Here is an 18,067-nt window from a genome sequence, read left to right on the forward strand (position 1 = left end):
TACAGGCAGTTGTTATTCCGTTCAGATAAATGTTGCAATCAATTTCTACGCATTTAATTGCATTTCATTTTTTTCTAGAAATCTACGGGAATATTGCAAATTCTCAGTACTTATGAAAAGGTTTTTCAATAACAATGCAATAACAATACATTTAAAAAATATAATCATTTTCCAAATATCAATGCACTTGGCAACCCTGAACGCCCAAAAAAATCAAAACACGAACACCGTGTATCGTTTTTCCACAGGGCGAATTTGTCGATATGAGTACCGGAAAAACGCGTTTATCGTGCGCCCTTCTCAAAAATCGATTCTGTTCTCCCATGGTTTGAGGTTATGGCTGAGGCCTCCTGTTAAGGTGGTGTTCGTGTAAAACTGTCAATATATCCTAATTGACCACAACTGCTCAAAAACATAAAATAAGTCCTCAAAATTCTATACAAAAATAACTGCGGTTAAAGAAAGTGGACATCCAATAATGTGAAAAACTTGTGCTTTTGGCGTCTTCATAAATAAAAAATTGAAAATAAACTATGCGAAACTTCTGTTTCCCACATACAAACTTATGCACATTGTTACTCAACATCGGCTGCCATGAAGAAATGCGATAAATAGTCGTACATTTGTCGCTAATAATATTCGTGTCATACCTCAGGGCGTTTCACTTACAATTTTTAATTTTGATCGGACAGACGGCCGACGAACTCGGTCGTTTTTGAGGTTAATGTTCCCCATTGCCCATTTTTGCACTGAAATTTTAAGAAGGTTAATTTTCCCGTCCTCGTCCGTGCACGCCAGTGGGACGCCAGTTAATGTGCCTGAGAAATGTCAAAAACAACTCTATAGAGCACGCACACTTGCTGAGCGTGTACAGATGAGACGGGACAATTAACCTCAAAAACTCTCGGTACAAAAAACGGACAGCCGATCGATAAACATGGTCGTTTTAGAGGCTAATTTTCCCAAAACAGAAAAGTGTTGGTGGAACAACCAGCATAATATTACGAGCACTAACAGCGGCAAATAGGACTGTTGGGTTGCGGTTATAGAAAGTGGTCACAGTGTGCATCCGGACAAATTCTTAGCTTATTACCACGGTATCCGGGCAACCGAACAGGACCTTTTCACAAATATTGTCGTGGAAATCCAGTCAAGCCCGGATAAAACCGGGCCAACTTGAAGCTTACCTTTTGAGTGTATAAAAGCTACATTCGAGAGACATGCTTTATAGTTTTCGTCACATTTCCTGCCTAGTTGCCGCTTAAATAATCAGACATTTGGCAGTTCACTTAACGTGACGCGCAGAATAAGGCGCAATATTTCGGCCAGGTTACACATTAAATTGGTCGTCGTAAGTGCCAACGCCTTCCTTTTTCGACTTCCACTTTTTTCAACAGGTAGGTCTTGTTTTGAGATAACAACTCTCTTCTCAGCAAGCAACAGCAAATGATTTATCACTTACGTAGTTTGTAGGTATAGAGTATTTCCTGAGACAGATGGTGGTAGGGTAGCATTTTGTTTTTGTTTTGAAAAATGTAAACACCTACTGGTCGCCATTTTGAATTTGAGAGATGAGCACTGTTAAATTATTTTTTCAAAAGATATAATTTATTCAAATTACCATCACATAACTTCAAACTTAGCTTCAAAGTATGTCATGTCTACAATTTTTTAATTTAGTCTAGTTTAAAAAATTAAGAATTCAGCATAACCATTATTATTGCACTGCCAATTTGGTTTCGTTACTATCCGACCATTGAACATGCGTAGTGTTGTTGTTGTTTTTACCCTACCACCAGATGCCGAAAATTGTAAACATGAGAAATCAGCTGTTCGGTTGACAAGTCGGGAAATACCTTATACCTATACGAATCTTGAAATTCGTATTTTCTACCCATCAGATATGCATTGCATTAACCTTCGTTTAAGGAGGTAGAACTTCTCAAGTTTTAGTATTCTTAATTTCCAGTGTAAAAAAGGCAACAGAAAGGCATCACAAATTCAACTGACGAATTTGTTGTGGCATCTTTGACCAAAATAAGCATAAACATGGAAAAAATCGAAGTAAATTGTGATTTCTGTTTTCAAAATGAGCAAAATGGGCAGATCAGTCCGATCGAAGACGTAACTTCTGCCGTACGAAGTATTATTGAAAATCACTTTTGGTTTCCGGTGAGTCTCAAAATTAAAATCTCTGAGTAATGTACTTAAAACTTCCTAATTCTTTTGTAATTTTCAAAACAAGGCTAACGAGATCAACAATTTACACATTTGTCCTGTATGCCATGGCAGGCTGTTAGATTTTAATGATTTCTATTGCCAAGTGGAGAGAGTTTACAAACTGCGCTTGAAGCAAATTGCTACAGAAAACGGATCAACCAATGCGAGTGATGCTGAGGTACATGAAATAATAACGGCGGATATAATTGAAGTTAAGCTCGAAAATCCACCCGATCAGTTTTCTGACGACGAAAGTGATGATGCAAATAACAAAGAATTTATCAATGGATCTTCGGAAAAGGACCCAAAAATTACCCATACAATCAGATATAACTATGATACCAGCCAAAGGAAACGGAAGCGAAATGCAGTTTCGGACGAAGAAGTACTTTTATTCTGTAAATTGGAGTGCCATGTATGCTCAGAAAACTTCAACACATTTAATAGGTTGATGCGTCATTGTAAGGAGGCTCACAGTCAGCAAGGTTACGTGGTTTGTTGTGATCAAGAATTCAACAGAGTAAGTCGACTAAAGAGTCACATTCAAACTCACATAAATCCGGAGGCTTTTCAGTGTTCAGAATGCAAGAAAAATTTCGCATCCAATGATAGTCTTCAACACCACAAAATCAGTGTACATGCTCCCTTAGATGAGAGACAGTATGAATGTGACATATGTCTAAAAAAGTTTGCAAAACGCAATTTTCTTACCACTCATAAGCTGAATCACGATAGAAAAGAGTATCGATGCGAAATATGTAAAAAAAAATTTACGACGAAGGGATCGTTAAAAACTCACTTGAAAACCATACACGAGATATCACGTAGCTTTATGTGCTATATCTGCTCTAAAGTTTTCAAATACCAAAGCGCACTTAAGGCTCATATTAATGCTCATCTAGCCGAGCATGTAGAAAATAAACGTCTTCCTTGTACTATTTGTGGACAGTTTTTGAAAAACAACGACTGTATGAAAAAGCACATGCAAAGACACACGGAGGCATCAATGATCATTACCTGTGACATCTGCGGCAAACGATCTCCCACTACTCGCGCTCTGAAGAAGCATATTCAAGAGCAACACATTGATCAACCTACTCATCAATGTACAATGTGTGATAAAAGTTTCAAAAGACCGATTGCTTTAAGGGTGATTAAAACAATACCTTGTTTTAATGTGGAAAAACTAACATTTATCATAACTTTTCATCTCCAGGAACACATTGCTACCCACACCGGCGAGATGTTGTATTCCTGTGAGTTTTGCGACGAAGAATTCAACAATTCAGGAAACATTAGCTCCCACCGCAAGAAAGTTCACCCACAGGAATGGCAAGAATACCAACGAAGGAAACCCATTTTCAGTGGTAATCCCAAAGTGAGCCAAGAATAAACAAAAGCAAAAAGCACAAGAACTAACAGCGGTATTCGAAAAAACAGGCAGCGCCACCAATTTCTATGTAAAATGTTATTAACTCCTGTAAATTTGATCCGTTTTCAAAAAAATTAAAATGAATGTGTGTATTTGATAAACATGATCATTATAAAATTGGGTTTTTTTCCAAATTATTATGGGTTTGTTAACGGATTTGAAGAAAACATTTTTTTTTTCAGCTATTAGAAATAATAGCAGCGCTCAATAAAAACTCTACAAGAGCTGAAAAATCTTTTGAATTCATTTTTTTACTATCATAAAGAAGAAAAGTATGAAATTATTGTATTTATTTAATCAATTTTGAAAGTTTAATCGCAGATGAACAGATGTACAATAGGGTGTCCCAAAATTACAAAACTTCTGGGAATCTGGGGGCTCACCCTCCACATGGTAGATTAGGATGTGCAGAACAAACTTTTATATGGGGCCGACTAAAAAAAATCATATTTAGAGGTTCCGCAAGCGCGATCTTTGAAAAAAGTCCACTTTCAAAAGATTTGATTTTAAATAAATTCTGGGTCCAAAAATTTTCATAAAATTTACATATTTTATATTTTTTCAATTTTGTTTGAGTTTAAAACTACACGTAAAAAATTAAAAATGAACGAAATTTGTACCAAAGTGTAAAACAAGAAAGCTATTTCCAAGAAAAATTGGCCATTGTAGGTTATATAGATACATTTATATGCTCATATTTCTTGTTGTTTATTATTCCTTAATCTGCAGATAAAATAAATATATTTTTCAGAAGGAATGCATCTGGGGATAACCCAAAGAAATTATTGCAAGCGGCACGGGTAGCCGGCCATTGTAGGTTTGGATGCCTCCTTTCGACGAACCATCGGACCGTGGAAGCCCTAGAAGAAATTAAAAGGCCAAGTCACACAGACATAGGCAGGACCTTGCTACAGATGGGGGAATCATACATACATACATACATACATACAAAAATCCGCATCTTTTGATTGCATTGGTATCAAAAATATTTTACGCTTGGTACACATTTTGGTCAGTTGAATACACAATTTTTGGACCAAAAAAATTTTTTTTTTCTTGGAAATAGCTTTCTTGTTTTACATTTTGGTACAAATTTCGTTCGATTTTCATTTTTAATGTGTAGTATTAAACTCAAACAAAATTTAAAAAAATATAAAATATGTAAATTTTAGGTTTCGTAACTCTCCATCGAGACGGTTGTACATTTTGTATTTTTTTTTTTGCTCTTAGTGCTATCGCTTAACAGCAGTGAGTGGAAAAACATAAAAGGTTGTATATTATCCGGGTTTTTATACAGTTGGGACAACCCAATCAATCGGTTTTGTGCGACAGTGTTATATTCGCAGTTAAGTGCCGCGCGCTGTTTTGAAAACTCAGCTAGTCGAAACATTCGATCGTAAGCATCATCGGTCGTTCTACAGCAGAGACAATAGGCCCGGTGCCCGAAGGAAGCAAATGCCATTGCTTGTGACCCGAAGTTTACGATCGAATACCGTGTTTACGTTCCCGCTCGTGACGTGGAAATCGACAGAGTGGTAACCGAAGAGGGTTTGACCGTCGATGATCTTGTGAAGTCCGGGGTTGGCCGATTCAAAAACCCTGGTCAAGGTGCTGGACGCGTGTCAGCTGAAATCAGCATCTGACGAGGGGGAAAAGAGAACATTTTCCCTGTCGAACTCTTTTCGGGTTACCTTTTCCGGCACTGCACTTCCTGATTACGTTGCGATCGGGAAGGTTCGTCTACCTGTGAGACTTTATGTGCCTTCGGTCATGTTCTGCCAGAACTGCAAACAGTTGGATCATACGGCCGCTTACTGTTGCAATCAGGCACGCTGCTCTAAGTACGGGGAGAAGCATGCGGAAGCTTCGTGTGAAATACAAGCAGTAAGCAAGTGTTTGTATTGCACAGGCGAGGAATCTCATGCTCTCTCGGGGTGTCCGAAGTACATATCGCGCCGGGAAAAAATCAAGACTTCTTTGAAAACTCGCTCTAAAAAATCATATAGAGACATGCTGATGAAGTCTTTGCCAATCGTCTCTGAGAACCAGTTTGGGCTTCTAAGTAACAATGAATCCGAAGGGGAGGACCCATGTGAAGGAACATCAACTGGACCATTTGTTAAAAAAAATGTTTCACAGGCTCCAAAAAGGAAACGCACAACTAACACACAACCCAGATTAGCTGCCAGCAAAGTTAATAAAACTAAAAATCCTCAAAGTGGAAATAGTTATTCTACCCCTCCTATTCAGAGACCTCCGGGTTTTAATCCGTCCCCGAAGGACTTCCCTCCACTTTCTGGGAAGTCAAAACCCCAGGCGTCCCTTCAGAATTCAGGACCATCAGTAACTAACAAGAATGTAACAATTCCCAGAGAAACTGCATCAGATCCATCGTCGAACAGTTTGCCCGGCTTTTCGTCTGATGGTAAGATGAAATTTTCGAAAATTGTTTCGTTCATCCTGGACTTTTTCAGTGTACCAGCAGGATGGAGGACTATGATTAATATGTTTGTTCCCCTTTTGAGAGAATTCTTGAAAAAGAAAGCTCTCACTATGACCCTCATCGCAGAAGCAATTTCTTTTGATGAATAACTCGTCCACTGAGGTAAGAGAAATTGTTTCTGTATTGCAATGGAACTGCAGAAGTATTTTACCAAAATTAGACCCATTTAAAATATTGGTACACAATTTGAATTGTGATATTTTCGCCTTATGCGAAACTTGGCTCTCTCCAAACGTAGATTTCACCTTCCATAGCCACAACATCAAGGGGATCAAGAAATGCCACTCTTTCTATCGTATTCCACTACAACCATCTCCGGGTATTGAAGTCGTTAGTTGCCAAGCTAAAATAAAATGTCAAGACCTTTGTATAGCCTCGGTTTATATTCCGCCACCTTCAAGCGTTAGCCGGAACCAATTGGCGAACATTATTTCACTTCTCCCAGAACCCCGGCTAGTTCTGGGAGACTTCAACTCCCATGGCGTAGGCTGGGGTAGCTCACGTGATGATGATCGTGCTAACATTATTTATGAGCTGTGCGACGACTTCAACATGACTGTCTTAAACAATGGGGAAGTGACTCAAATTAATGGATCCCAATCACAGCATAGTATTTTAGACCTTTCTTTAGCTTCTTCCTCTCTGAGCTTGGATTGTACGTGGAAGGTAATCCAAGACCCTCAGCGATCATTTACCTATCCATATTTCTATCACCAGTGGTCGTAGTCCACCTAGGGTGGTCGGATTTACCGGTTTTTTTCAAATCCGGTATTTCGGTATTCGTAATTTATAAAACCGATAAAACCGGTAAAACCGGTATTTTTCAAAACATATCGATTTCATGGAAAAGTTTCGTTTAATTTCGGTAGTAATGGCATAAAATGCTAAGAATTTATAACCCAATAGATTTAGCAACATTTTCGATTGAAAAATATGGTGATATGCGTTTAAATTATCCCTTTGTCATAAATCTATAATCATCCTTATGATAATCATAATATTTATCATCTTCATTTCGTTATTATAATTTCGCTGCGAGGTTGCAGAAATTACAGAAGTTACATATAATTTTCAACGAATTTTCGTCCTGTACTCTGTAATACAGTATTCAGATTTAAGGACAGATTATACAGATTTAGTTAAAGTTTTAAAACGTCTTTCATGAAAATTATATACAAAATATATATATTTTCATATAAAAAAGATTATACGGTGACAAAAAATAAGGCAAAACACAAGACTTTGTGACAAAGTTTCTGGTTGACTCACAGAATTTCAGATTTTTGTTGTCCGAAATACGAATGTTTTCTCCGCAACTTAGCTCGTGATCGCATTCAGTTTGCCTTTCTAACATCAAGACGGACAAAAAGGAATAAAAATCTATTCAAAATCCAGTCAAAATCCAGCAATAAGTAGAGTTGTTTGGATCTGATCCATGCGTGTTTTATTATAATACTGTTGCAAATTTATGAAAACTTTGTTACTGCTTTGTCTGGAAAAGAAAATGCTTCAACAGCGTTAAAAATAAAAATAACAGAACTCCATCAAGTACCTTGAAAATATTGATGGATGAATTTCTTACAAACATTTGAACATGTGTTTAACTGCTGACTCTGTTGAAAAATTTAATGTTTTTAAACAAAGTAGGAAGTTTCTAATCAGTTTTCAACATTTTTGGTTTTAAATTTTAAATTTGTGAAAGCCCGGCACCGCTAAGAACGATTTTGATAAACTTATCCTGTTTATAGATAAATCATTCTTGCATCTTTTGATCAAATTCCAGTTTTTCAATGAAAAATAAAGTGATTATTGTGAGGCAATCTTAAATTTCTTGTAGCTGTATCTGTTCTTCAGTCATTGTACACTTGAACAGTCATTAAATGCTGTGGGGCGTTAGTTCAATAACTGAACTGAAATGTGTAAAGCTTAATGAAAAAATATCTTCTAAGAGAGCGATGGCAGCTTGTCAATGCTCTTTTGAACGCCACTATAGCTTTAATCCAAAAAGTTAAATCGAAAAGTTTTAGCAATAAGGCTGGAATAAATATCAATTTCTTCTTTTGTCACCCCTTGCAGTAAGGTTTATTGAGCTTAAATTTTGAAACTGATTGAACAAAATTTGAGTATTTGTATTTCAACTTTATTTCAATGCAAAAGAATAATGAAAAATTTACCGGAAATACCGGTTTTTTACCGTCTCAATAGACGGTATTTCCGGTATTGGAAAATGGACGGTTTTACCGGTTTTACCGGTTTCGGTAAAACCGGTTAGACCACCCTAAGTCCACCCGAAGAGATCAATATTCCTTATGACCTCACAAAGAATATTGATTGGAGAAAGTATGCATCGGGTGTAAGTGACGCCATCGACTTAACGGAAGAACTGCCTCCGGAGGCAGAGTATAGTTTCATTTCCGGGACGATAGTGGAATGTGCAATCGGGGCACAGATCAGACGAAACGAAAACTCGACGATCCTGAAAAGACCTCCTACTCCGTGGTGGGACGGTAAGTATTCTCGTGCGGAAAATGAAAAGCGCAAGGCGTTTGTTGAGTTTCGCAGAACCGGATTGCCAGAGAAGTTCCAACGTTACTTGTGCTTGGAACGCAAGTTCAAGAACTTGATCAGGGGCAAGAAACGGGGGTACTGGCGGCGATTCGTGGATGGGTTATCTCGAGAAACGTCTCTGCGCACACTTTGGCAAACAGCACGAAACATGCGTAATCACACTCCCTCGAACGAAAGTGAGGAGAGTTCGAGTCGATGGCTATTAAAGTTCGCGAAAAAGGTCTGCCCGGACGCAGCACCAACTCTGAACATATATCGGGATACAGAGAATAGCTCCGAAACCGAGGATAAATTCTTGATGGTCGAACTTTCACTTGCGCTCTGGTCCTGCAACAATTCAGTTCCTGGACTGGACAGAATCAAATTTAACTTGTTGAAGAATCTGCCAGATTCCGCTAAAAAACGTTTATTGAATTTATTCAATAAGTGTTTGGAACTGAACTTTGTTCCGCAGTACTGGAGACAAGTGAAAGTTATCGCCATCCAAAAACCGGGAAAACCAGCTTCTGATTACAATTCGTATAGGCCGATTGCAATGCTTTCATGTCTCTGGAAATTGCTCGAAAAAATGATTCTCTTTCGGCTGGATAAATGGGTTGAATCAAATAATCTGTAGTCAAGTACACAATTTGGTTTCCGTAGAAGCAAGAGTACGAACGACTGTCTAGCATTACTTTCATCAGACATTCAATTGGCGTTTGCCCAAAAAGAGCAGATGGGGGCAGTATTTCTGGACATCAAAGGGGCATTCGATTCGGTGTCCATAGAAGTGCTTTCTAAGGGTCTTATCTCTTGCAGATTTTCACCAATTTTGAACAATTTTCTTTATAACCTATTGTCTGAAAAAATCATGCATTTTAGCCATGGAGAAACCAAAGTTGAACGAATTAGTTACATGGGTCTACCCCAAGGCTCATGTTTAAGCCCCCTGCTATACAACTTTTATGTCCGAGAAATCGATAGTTGTATGGCACAAAATTGCACGCTACGACAGCTTGCGGATGACTGTGTTCATATCACAGGTAAAACAGGCACTCGAATTAAACCTCCGTTACAAGAAACTCTAAATAATTTATCACATTGGGCCAGGAATCTAGGCATCGAGTTTTCGCCTAGTAAAACCGAGTTAGTAGTTTTTTTAAGGAAGCATTTCCCTCCTCAAATAGAGCTCCTTATAATGGGTAGAACTCTAACTCAATCACTTAGTTTTAAATATTTGGGGTTCTGGTTCGACTCTAAATGCCTCTGGGGAAAACATATTAGGTACTTGACTCAAAAATGCCAAAAGAGAATCAATTTTCTTCGAACGATTACTGGAACCTGATGGGGTGCTCATCCACAGGACCTCATCAGGTTATACCAAACAACGATACTGTCGGTCATAGAATACGGAAGCTTTTGCTTTGGGTCCGCCGCGCAAACCCACTTGATTAAACTAGAACGAATACAGTATCATTGTTTGCGTATTGCCATGGGCTGTATGCAGTCGACACATACGATGAGTCTCGAAGTACTGTCGGGAGTCATGCCGTTGAAAAATCGGTTCTGCGATTTATCGCTACTTTTCCTAATTCGAAGTGTAACTATGAGTCCTTTGGTGATAGAAAATTTGGATAAGCTTATGAATATTAATCCGCAAGTCAAATATGTGAACAATTATCATTCTTTTAGTCAATTAGAAATAAATCCTTCTTTGTTAAATTCGGACACGAGTCACTTTTACCCAATTAGCAGTTCCTTGATAAAATTCGATCTGTCCATGACCGCTGACATCCGTGGAATTCCAGATCACGTCCGACCCAACATCATTCCTTCAATCTTTGCTTCAAAAGTACGTGAAATTGATCCTACAAAAATGTTCTTTACTGATGGTTCTAGAGTCGACAACGCGACTGGCTTCGCAGTGTATAATGAGGGCTTTGAAGCTTCGTTCAAGCTTCGAGAGCCACGCTCCGTTTACACTGCTGAGCTAGCCGCTATTTACTGCACCTTGGAACACATTCGCACACTGCCCGTAGACTACTATATCATCTATTCGGATAGTCTCATTTTTTGCTGGAAATTTCAGGGATATTGGGCGCTTTGATCGAAAATTCGTATAGGATTACCTTAGCTTGGATCCCGTCTCATTGTCTTATACAAGGCAATGAGAAGGCGGACTCATTGGCTAAGGTGGGCGCGTTACAAGGTGAAATCTTTGAGAGGATTATAACTTACAATGAATACTTTTCAATACCTCGCACTTTAGCGATTAACGCTTGGCAGTCTAGCTGGGATAATGGCACAAAGGGACGTTGGTTCCATACGATTATCCCTAAGGTTCCGACGAAGGCATGGTTTAAGCATTTTAACTTGAGTCGCGACTTCATTTGCGTGATTTCTCGGCTCATGTCAAATCACTGCTGGCTTGACGCGCACTTGTTTCGTATTAATCTCGCTGCAACCAATGTTTGCGTTTGTGGGGATGGCTACCACGACATCGATCATGTTGTGAACGTGTGAAAGGTACGGTCAAACGAGGGCTTGGCTACTTGATACCCTTAGGGCCCGAGGTAGACTACCTGGTGTTCCAATTCGAGACATTCTGGCAAACTTAGATTTTGGATATTTGTTCCCAATTTACAAATATCTCAAGCTGTCTGACTTGGTCGTTTAGTCCGCATACCCACGTGAACTCTCCCCTTGTGTGTTCTTCATTTAATGTTTGTTTTGTTTATTTATTAGTACCACCTCTCATCCAACGGGTTCGACACGAACGTATTAAAGGCTGGCCAGAAGGATGGAAACCGATACCAAACCGTAGCTATCGAAACTACTGCTACAGGAGGCCACCACCGAACCCTAATGGAAAACTGTTATCGAAGGATACCCCCCTCCTTTCCCTTATTTTAAAATTTCTAACAGTTGAGTCGCCGCGACTATTACGGCTCCCCTTCCTACTAACCTAGTGAAACAAATACACTCGGCACATTAAAACTTTGTAAAAGTAAAAGGCCTTTAATAAACTAATTTTAAATAAAAAAAAATAAAAACAATCGGGTTACCTGGAACCCTGTAAGTGTACAAAAGCTACATTCGAGTGACATGCTTCATAGTTTTCGTCACATTTCCTGCCTAGATCGCTTACAAAATGACGCGCAGAATGAGGCCCAATGTTCGCCTCTGAAGACTTTGTTCAGAACAAATCGGCAATTATTGTGAGTGTCAACGCTTCCCCAAATCGTGCTTTCAACTCCCACGTTTTTCAACAGGTAGGTTTAGTACTGTGATAGCAGCTCATTTCTCAGCAACGATTTTTTTTCACAAAGATTTATAGTTTACGTAGTTTGTTACCACCTATATGAGTCTTGGAATCCGTATTTCTACCCATCAGACGCGCATCAACCTTCGCTTAGGGAGGTAGGACTTCTCAAGTTTTGGTATCCTTAATTTTCAGTGTAAAGAAATTGGCAACAGGAAGGCATCCCAAATTCAACTAACGCATTTGTTTTGGCATCTTTGACTCTAAAACAAGCATAAATATGGAAAAAATCGAAGTAAATTGTGATTTTTGTTTTCAATATGAGCAAACTGGGCAGATCAGTTCCATCGAAGATGTTACATCTGCCGTACGAAGTATTATTGAAAATCACTTTTGGTTTCCGGTGAGTCTCATTATTAAAACCTCTGAGTAATATACTTTAAACTTCCTCATTCTTTTTTTTTTTTTCAAAACTAAGGCCAACGAGATCAACAATTTGCACATTTGTCCTGTATGCCATGGCAGGCTGATAGATTTTAATGATTTCTATTGCCAAGTAGAGAGAGTTTACAAACTGCGCTTGAAGAAAATTGCTACAGAAAACGGATCAACCAATGCGATTGATGATGAGGTACATGAAATAATAACGGCGGATATACTTGAAGTTAAGCTCGAAACTCCACCCCGTAAATTTTCTGACGACGAAAGTGATGGTGCAAATGACAAAGAATTTATCAATGAATCTTCGGAAAAGGAATCGAAAAATAAATCTACAACCAGATACAACCGTGATACCAGCAAAAGGACACGAAAGCGAAATGCAGTTTCGGACGAAGAAGTACTTTTATTCTGTAAATTTGAGTGTCATGTATGCTCAGAAAACTTCAACACATTTAATAGGTTGATGCGTCATTGTAAGGAGGATCACAGTCAGCAAGGTTACGTGGTTTGTTGTAATCAAGAATTCAATCAAGTAAGACGACTAAAGTATCACATGCGAACTCACATAAATCCGGAGGCTTTTCAATGTTCAGAATGCAAGAAAAATTTCGCTTCAAAAGAAAGTCTTCAACAACACAAAATCAGTATACATGCTCCCTTAGATGAGAGACAATATGAATGTGACATATGCCTAAAAAAGTTTGCAACACGCAATTTTCTTACCGCTCATAGGCTGATTCACGAAAGTAAAAAGTTTCCTTGCGAAATATGTAACAAAAATTTCACGACGAAGGGATCGTTAAAAATTCACTTGAAAACCATACACGAGATATCACCCGGCTTTATGTGTGATATCTGCTCTAAACTTTTCAAAACTAAAAGCAAACTTAAGACTCATATAAATGCTCATCTAGCTAAGCATGAAGACAATCAACGTCTTCCTTGTACGATTTGTGGACAGTTTATGAAAAACAACAACTGCATGAAGAAGCACATGAAAAGACACATGGAGGCATCAATGACTATCACCTGTGACATATGCGGCAAACGATCTCCCACTACACGCGCTCTGAAGAAGCATATTCAAGAGCAACACATTGATCAACCAACTCATCAATGTACGATGTGTGATAAAAGCTTCAAACGACCGATTGCTTTAAGGGTATTTTTAGCAGTACCTTGATTTAATGTGGAAAAATAACTTTTTGTTTTCTTTCAATCTCCAGGAACACATGGCTACTCACACCGGCGAAATGCTGTATTCCTGTGAGTTTTGCGACGAGAAATTCAACAATTCAGGAAACATTAGCTCCCACCGCAAGAAAGTTCACCCACAGGAATGGCAAGAATACCAACGAAGAAAACCCATTTTCAGTGGTAATCCCAAAGTGAGCCAAGAATAAACAAAAAGCTCAAAAACTACACAGTGGTGATCGAAAAGAAAACAGTGCCACCAAGTCCTATGTAAAATGCTATTAAGTCCTGTAAATTTGATCCGTTCTCAAAAAAATTAAAATGGGAGTGTGTATTTGATAAAGAAAATCATTATAAAATTTGTTTTTTTTTCAAATGATTGTGCGTTTGTTAACGGATTTGAAGAAAACATATTTTTCCAGCTGTTAGAAATAATGGCAGCGCTCAATAAAAACTCTACAAGAGCTGAAAAATCTTATCAATTCATTTTTTTACTACCATAAAGAAGAAAAGTGTGAAAATATTGTATTTATTTAATCAATTTTAAGTTATGAACAGATGTACAAACTAAGCCTTGAAAATTGTGTAAAGTTCCAACGATCATATTGAATCAACTTTATGTTTTTCGGTTGAACCACCAGATGTCTTCAAGAACAACGGCAAGAAAATCCTTGGTGTTAAAATCCTTATGATCAAATAAATAAATTAAATTAAATGCATATAAAATGCGGTAAAGCCCGGATACAATCGGGCCACCTGGAACCCTGTAAGTGTACAAAAGCTACATTCGAGTGACATGCTTCATAGTTTTCGTCACATTTCCTGCCTAGATCGCTTACAAAACGACGCGCAGAATGAGGCCCAATGTTCGCCTTTGAAGACTTTGTTCAGAACAAATCGACAATTATTGTGAGTGTCAATGCTTTCGACTCTCACGTTTTTCAACAGGTAGGTTTCGAATTGTGATAGCAGCTCTTTTCTCAGCAACGATTTTTTTTTCACAAAGATTTATAGTTTACGTAGTTTGTAGGTATATCTATATGAATTTTGGAATCCGTATTTCTATCCATCAGACTCGCATCAACAGGCATCAACCTTCGCTTGGGAGGTAGGACTTCTCATGTTTTAGTATTCTTAATTTTCAGTGTAAAGAAATTGGCAAAAGGAAGGCATCCCAAATTCAAGTGACGAATTTGTTTTGGCATCTTTGACTAAAATAAGCATAAACATGGAAAAAATCGAAGTAAATTGTGATTTTTGTTTTCAATATGAGCAAACTGGGCAGATCAGTTCCATCGAAGATGTTACATCTGCCGTACGAAGTATTATTGAAAACCACTTTTGGTTTCCGGTGAGTCTCAGTATTAAAACCTCTGAGTAATATACTTTAAACTTCCTCATTCTTTTATTATTTTCAAAACTAAGGCCAGCGAGATCAACAATTTACACGTTTGCCCGGTATGCCATGGCAGATTGTTAGATTTCTATGATTTCTATTGTCAAGTGGAGAGAGTTCACAAACTGCGCTTGAAGAAAATTGCTACAGAAAACGGATCAACCAATGCGAGTGATGCTGAGGTACATGAAAAAATAACGGCGGATGAAATTGAAGTTAAGCTCGAAGCTCCATCCGATCAATATTCTGACGACGATAGTGATTATGCAAATGAAAGTGATAATACAAATGACAAAGAAATTATCAATGAATCTTCGGAAAAGGACTCAAAAAATAAACCTACTACTGGTGATACCAGCAAACGGAAACGCAAGCCAAATGCAATTTCTGACGAAGAAGTACTATTTTTCTGTAAATTTGAGTGTCATGTATGCTCAGAAAACTTCAACACATTTAATAGATTAATGCGTCATTGTAAGGAGGATCACAGTCAACAAGGTTACGTGGTTTGTTGTGATCAAGAATTCAACCGAATAAGACGACTAAAGTATCACATTCGAACTCACATAAATCCGGAGGCTTTTCAGTGCTCAGAATGCAAGAAAAATTTCGCTTCCGAAGAAAGTCTTCAACATCATAAAATCAGTGTACATGCTCCCTTAGATGAGAGACAGTTTGAATGTGACATATGTCTAAAAAAGTTTGCAACACGCAATTTTCTTACCACTCATAGGTTGATTCACCAAAGTAAAGAGTTTCCTTGCGAAATATGTAACAAAAAATTGACGACGAAGGGATCGTTGAAAACTCATATGAAAACCATACACGAGATATCACGTGGCTTTATGTGCGATATCTGCTCTAAACTTTTCAAAACTAAAAGCACACTTAATGCTCATCTAGCCAAGCATGAAGACAACGAACGTCTTCCTTGTACTATTTGTGGACAGTTTATGAAAAACAACAACTGCATGAGGAAGCACATGCAAAGGCACACCGAGGCATCAATGACTATCACCTGTCACATATGCGGCAAACGATCTCCCACTACTCGCGCTCTGAAGAAGCATATTCAAGAACAACACATTGATCAACCTACTCATCAATGTACCATGTGTGATAAAAGTTTCAAACGACCGATTGCTTTAAGGGTAATTTAAACAATATCTCGTTTTTTATGTGGAAAAAAAACATTTGTTTTAACTTTTCATCTCCAGGAACACATTGCTACCCACACCGGTGAGATGCTGTATTCCTGTGAGTTTTGCGACAAAAAATTCAACAATTCAGCAAATATTAGCTCTCACCGCAAGAAAGCACACCCACAGGAATGGCAAGAATACCAACGAAGAAAACCCATTTTCAGTGGTAATTCTAAAGTAAGTCAAGAATGAACAAAAAGCTCAAGAAATAAATGGATATTTGATTATAAGTTTCGTTTGACAATCGTAATATGTGTTAGAAAAAAGCGCAAATTAGCCAATAAGAAGTAAGTCTACTTGAGATATTCTATAAACTTCTTTTGTTGCTGTGAGGCAAACCGCTGTCCTATCGTAGCTCGTATCATCTTATATGGTCTTCTAATGAAATGTTTGAAAATATACCTATAAATCAGCGTGAAATCGCCTTAAACGTATTTTACGTTCTTTTCAACTGGCAGCGCATGATGAGTTGTGTCGGTGGCTCCACTCGACTATCCCTAAGGTAATCTTTAAACCCTGATTTAATAAATTGAACCTGAGCCGGGTTTTTTATTCATATGTTTTCCCGTCTCATGTGTAATCATTATTCCGTAGACACGGTATCCTATCGTTTTGACATTGCTGGGAGCAATGTGTGTGGTTGCAGCCAAGGTTACCATGACATCGAGCATATTGTTTGGTCGTGTGAGGTCCACCTTGTCGCTAGAAGGAATTTCATAGACTCCCTTCGGGCCCGAGGAAAACCACCCTATGTTCCAGTGAGAGATGTGCTGGCCGTGATAGATTTGGACTACATGCTCGAAATATACCTTTCTCTAAAAGCTATTGCTGGATTGGTCAAGAGGATGGTGGGTTTCATTGCAACCTAGAAAGCAGCTTTTGTAATCAAAACTTAACATTAAATGAGATAGACCGTGATAGACCGGCAATCTAGCAATCTGTCATTTGGATGTCAGCGATTTGTCAAGCGGCTTTTCAGCGCATAGAAGGTTCAAAATATTCCCTGAGAGGCTGAATAGCATTCTCTTCAGCCATTGAAATGAACTTTAAAGTCTACTTAAGAACTTAAATTTCGGGCTGAGGAGCATTCTCTTCAAACAGAAACGAGATGAAGAATTCTGATTACTTGGGTAGTGTAATGGAAACAAACGCCTGGTGAAACTCGTAACTTAGAACTGAGTTCTTATTTGTTACACGCAGAAAAATAGAAATTAGTTTCAAAGGAAAGTGCCGCAAAAACAAAGGATTTTTTCCTTTGATTTTGGGACAAATAAAAATTCTTTTGATTCAAATGCATTTTCTTTTGTTTCGAAGAAATGCTTTCCTTTGAATCAAAACTTTTTCTTTGTTCCAAATAACATAATGCTTTTGATTGAAAAGCCTTTCCGTTTAATTTTATGAAATTTTCGTTTATTCCAACGTTATTTGGATTTCAATTTTAAAGCATTTGTTCTTCAATTCTATGTTTTGTTTCTAAAAATTCTAGTACTACATATATATTAATTTTCGTCCAATTGGAAATGAAAAGACATAACTTATGATTAAAAAAAAATTATTTATTTGTAAGTTCATGTTCACACTATCGATTTTTCCAGAGTTTTGAACCGGCACATCTGTAAATAAAGAGGAGAACAAAATGTACACATATATGTAACAATAAAATAAATTAAAAGTATTTATTGCATGAATGGAAAGTACTTACTGGACAATGTTTGTTGGCGGACAGTACCTTTCGAACAACTCATGGAGGGTTTTGACGCCAGATGTCTTCTTGGACCGGATCGGAAGCGATTAGTTGGATGAATGGTTGCCCTGAAAAAGTTTGTTAGGTTGACGGTATATTTGAAATTAAATTGATTTTGATAGACCT

General features: G+C 37.9%; 2 protein-coding genes across 3 annotated transcripts; both read left to right on the plus strand.

The window, feature by feature from the left end:
• Positions 1-1,978: 1,978 nt before the first annotated feature.
• On the plus strand, positions 1,979-17,387 carry LOC129743250 (zinc finger protein 729-like). The gene is made up of 11 exons (XM_055735227.1): positions 1,979-2,172; positions 2,246-3,370; positions 3,437-3,607; positions 8,479-8,662; positions 12,525-12,815; positions 13,320-13,567; positions 13,632-13,793; positions 14,673-14,707; positions 14,752-14,950; positions 15,025-16,146; positions 16,213-17,387. The coding sequence occupies exons 1-11, from the start codon at positions 2,050-2,052 to the stop codon at positions 16,387-16,389; spliced, it is 3,837 nt and encodes a 1,278-aa protein (XP_055591202.1). The 5' UTR covers positions 1,979-2,049; the 3' UTR covers positions 16,390-17,387.
• Positions 11,853-13,975, plus strand: LOC129747582 (transcription factor grauzone-like). Of its 2 annotated transcripts, XM_055741870.1 has the most exons (4): positions 11,853-11,974; positions 12,160-12,367; positions 12,443-13,567; positions 13,632-13,975. In XM_055741870.1, exons 2-4 carry the CDS (start codon positions 12,245-12,247, stop codon positions 13,806-13,808), a joined length of 1,425 nt encoding a protein of 474 aa, XP_055597845.1. In that variant the 5' UTR covers positions 11,853-11,974; positions 12,160-12,244; the 3' UTR covers positions 13,809-13,975. The 2 variants fall into 2 exon arrangements, with proteins under 2 accessions (XP_055597845.1, XP_055597846.1); XM_055741871.1 differs by lacking the exon at positions 11,853-11,974 and having other exon boundaries at positions 12,156-12,367.
• Positions 17,388-18,067: the final 680 nt, after the last annotated feature.

The sequence above is a fragment of the Uranotaenia lowii genome, chromosome 2 (genome assembly GCF_029784155.1).
Source record: "Uranotaenia lowii strain MFRU-FL chromosome 2, ASM2978415v1, whole genome shotgun sequence".
NCBI lineage: Eukaryota > Metazoa > Arthropoda > Insecta > Diptera > Culicidae > Uranotaenia > Uranotaenia lowii.

Bases quoted from the DNA above. Each gene is read 5' to 3' on its own strand.
- LOC129743250 (XM_055735227.1), top strand. From the start codon at position 2,050: ATGGAAAAAATCGAAGTAAATTGTGATTTCTGTTTTCAAAATGAGCAA. The intron at 3,371-3,436 runs GTGATTAAAACA...TTTCATCTCCAG, and splicing joins AAAGACCGATTGCTTTAAGG to GAACACATTGCTACCCACAC. The intron at 14,951-15,024 runs GTGAGTCTCAGT...TTCAAAACTAAG, and splicing joins AAAACCACTTTTGGTTTCCG to GCCAGCGAGATCAACAATTT.
- LOC129747582 (XM_055741870.1), top strand. From the start codon at position 12,245: ATGGAAAAAATCGAAGTAAATTGTGATTTTTGTTTTCAATATGAGCAA. The intron at 12,368-12,442 runs GTGAGTCTCATT...TTCAAAACTAAG, and splicing joins AAAATCACTTTTGGTTTCCG to GCCAACGAGATCAACAATTT. The intron at 13,568-13,631 runs GTATTTTTAGCA...TTCAATCTCCAG, and splicing joins AACGACCGATTGCTTTAAGG to GAACACATGGCTACTCACAC.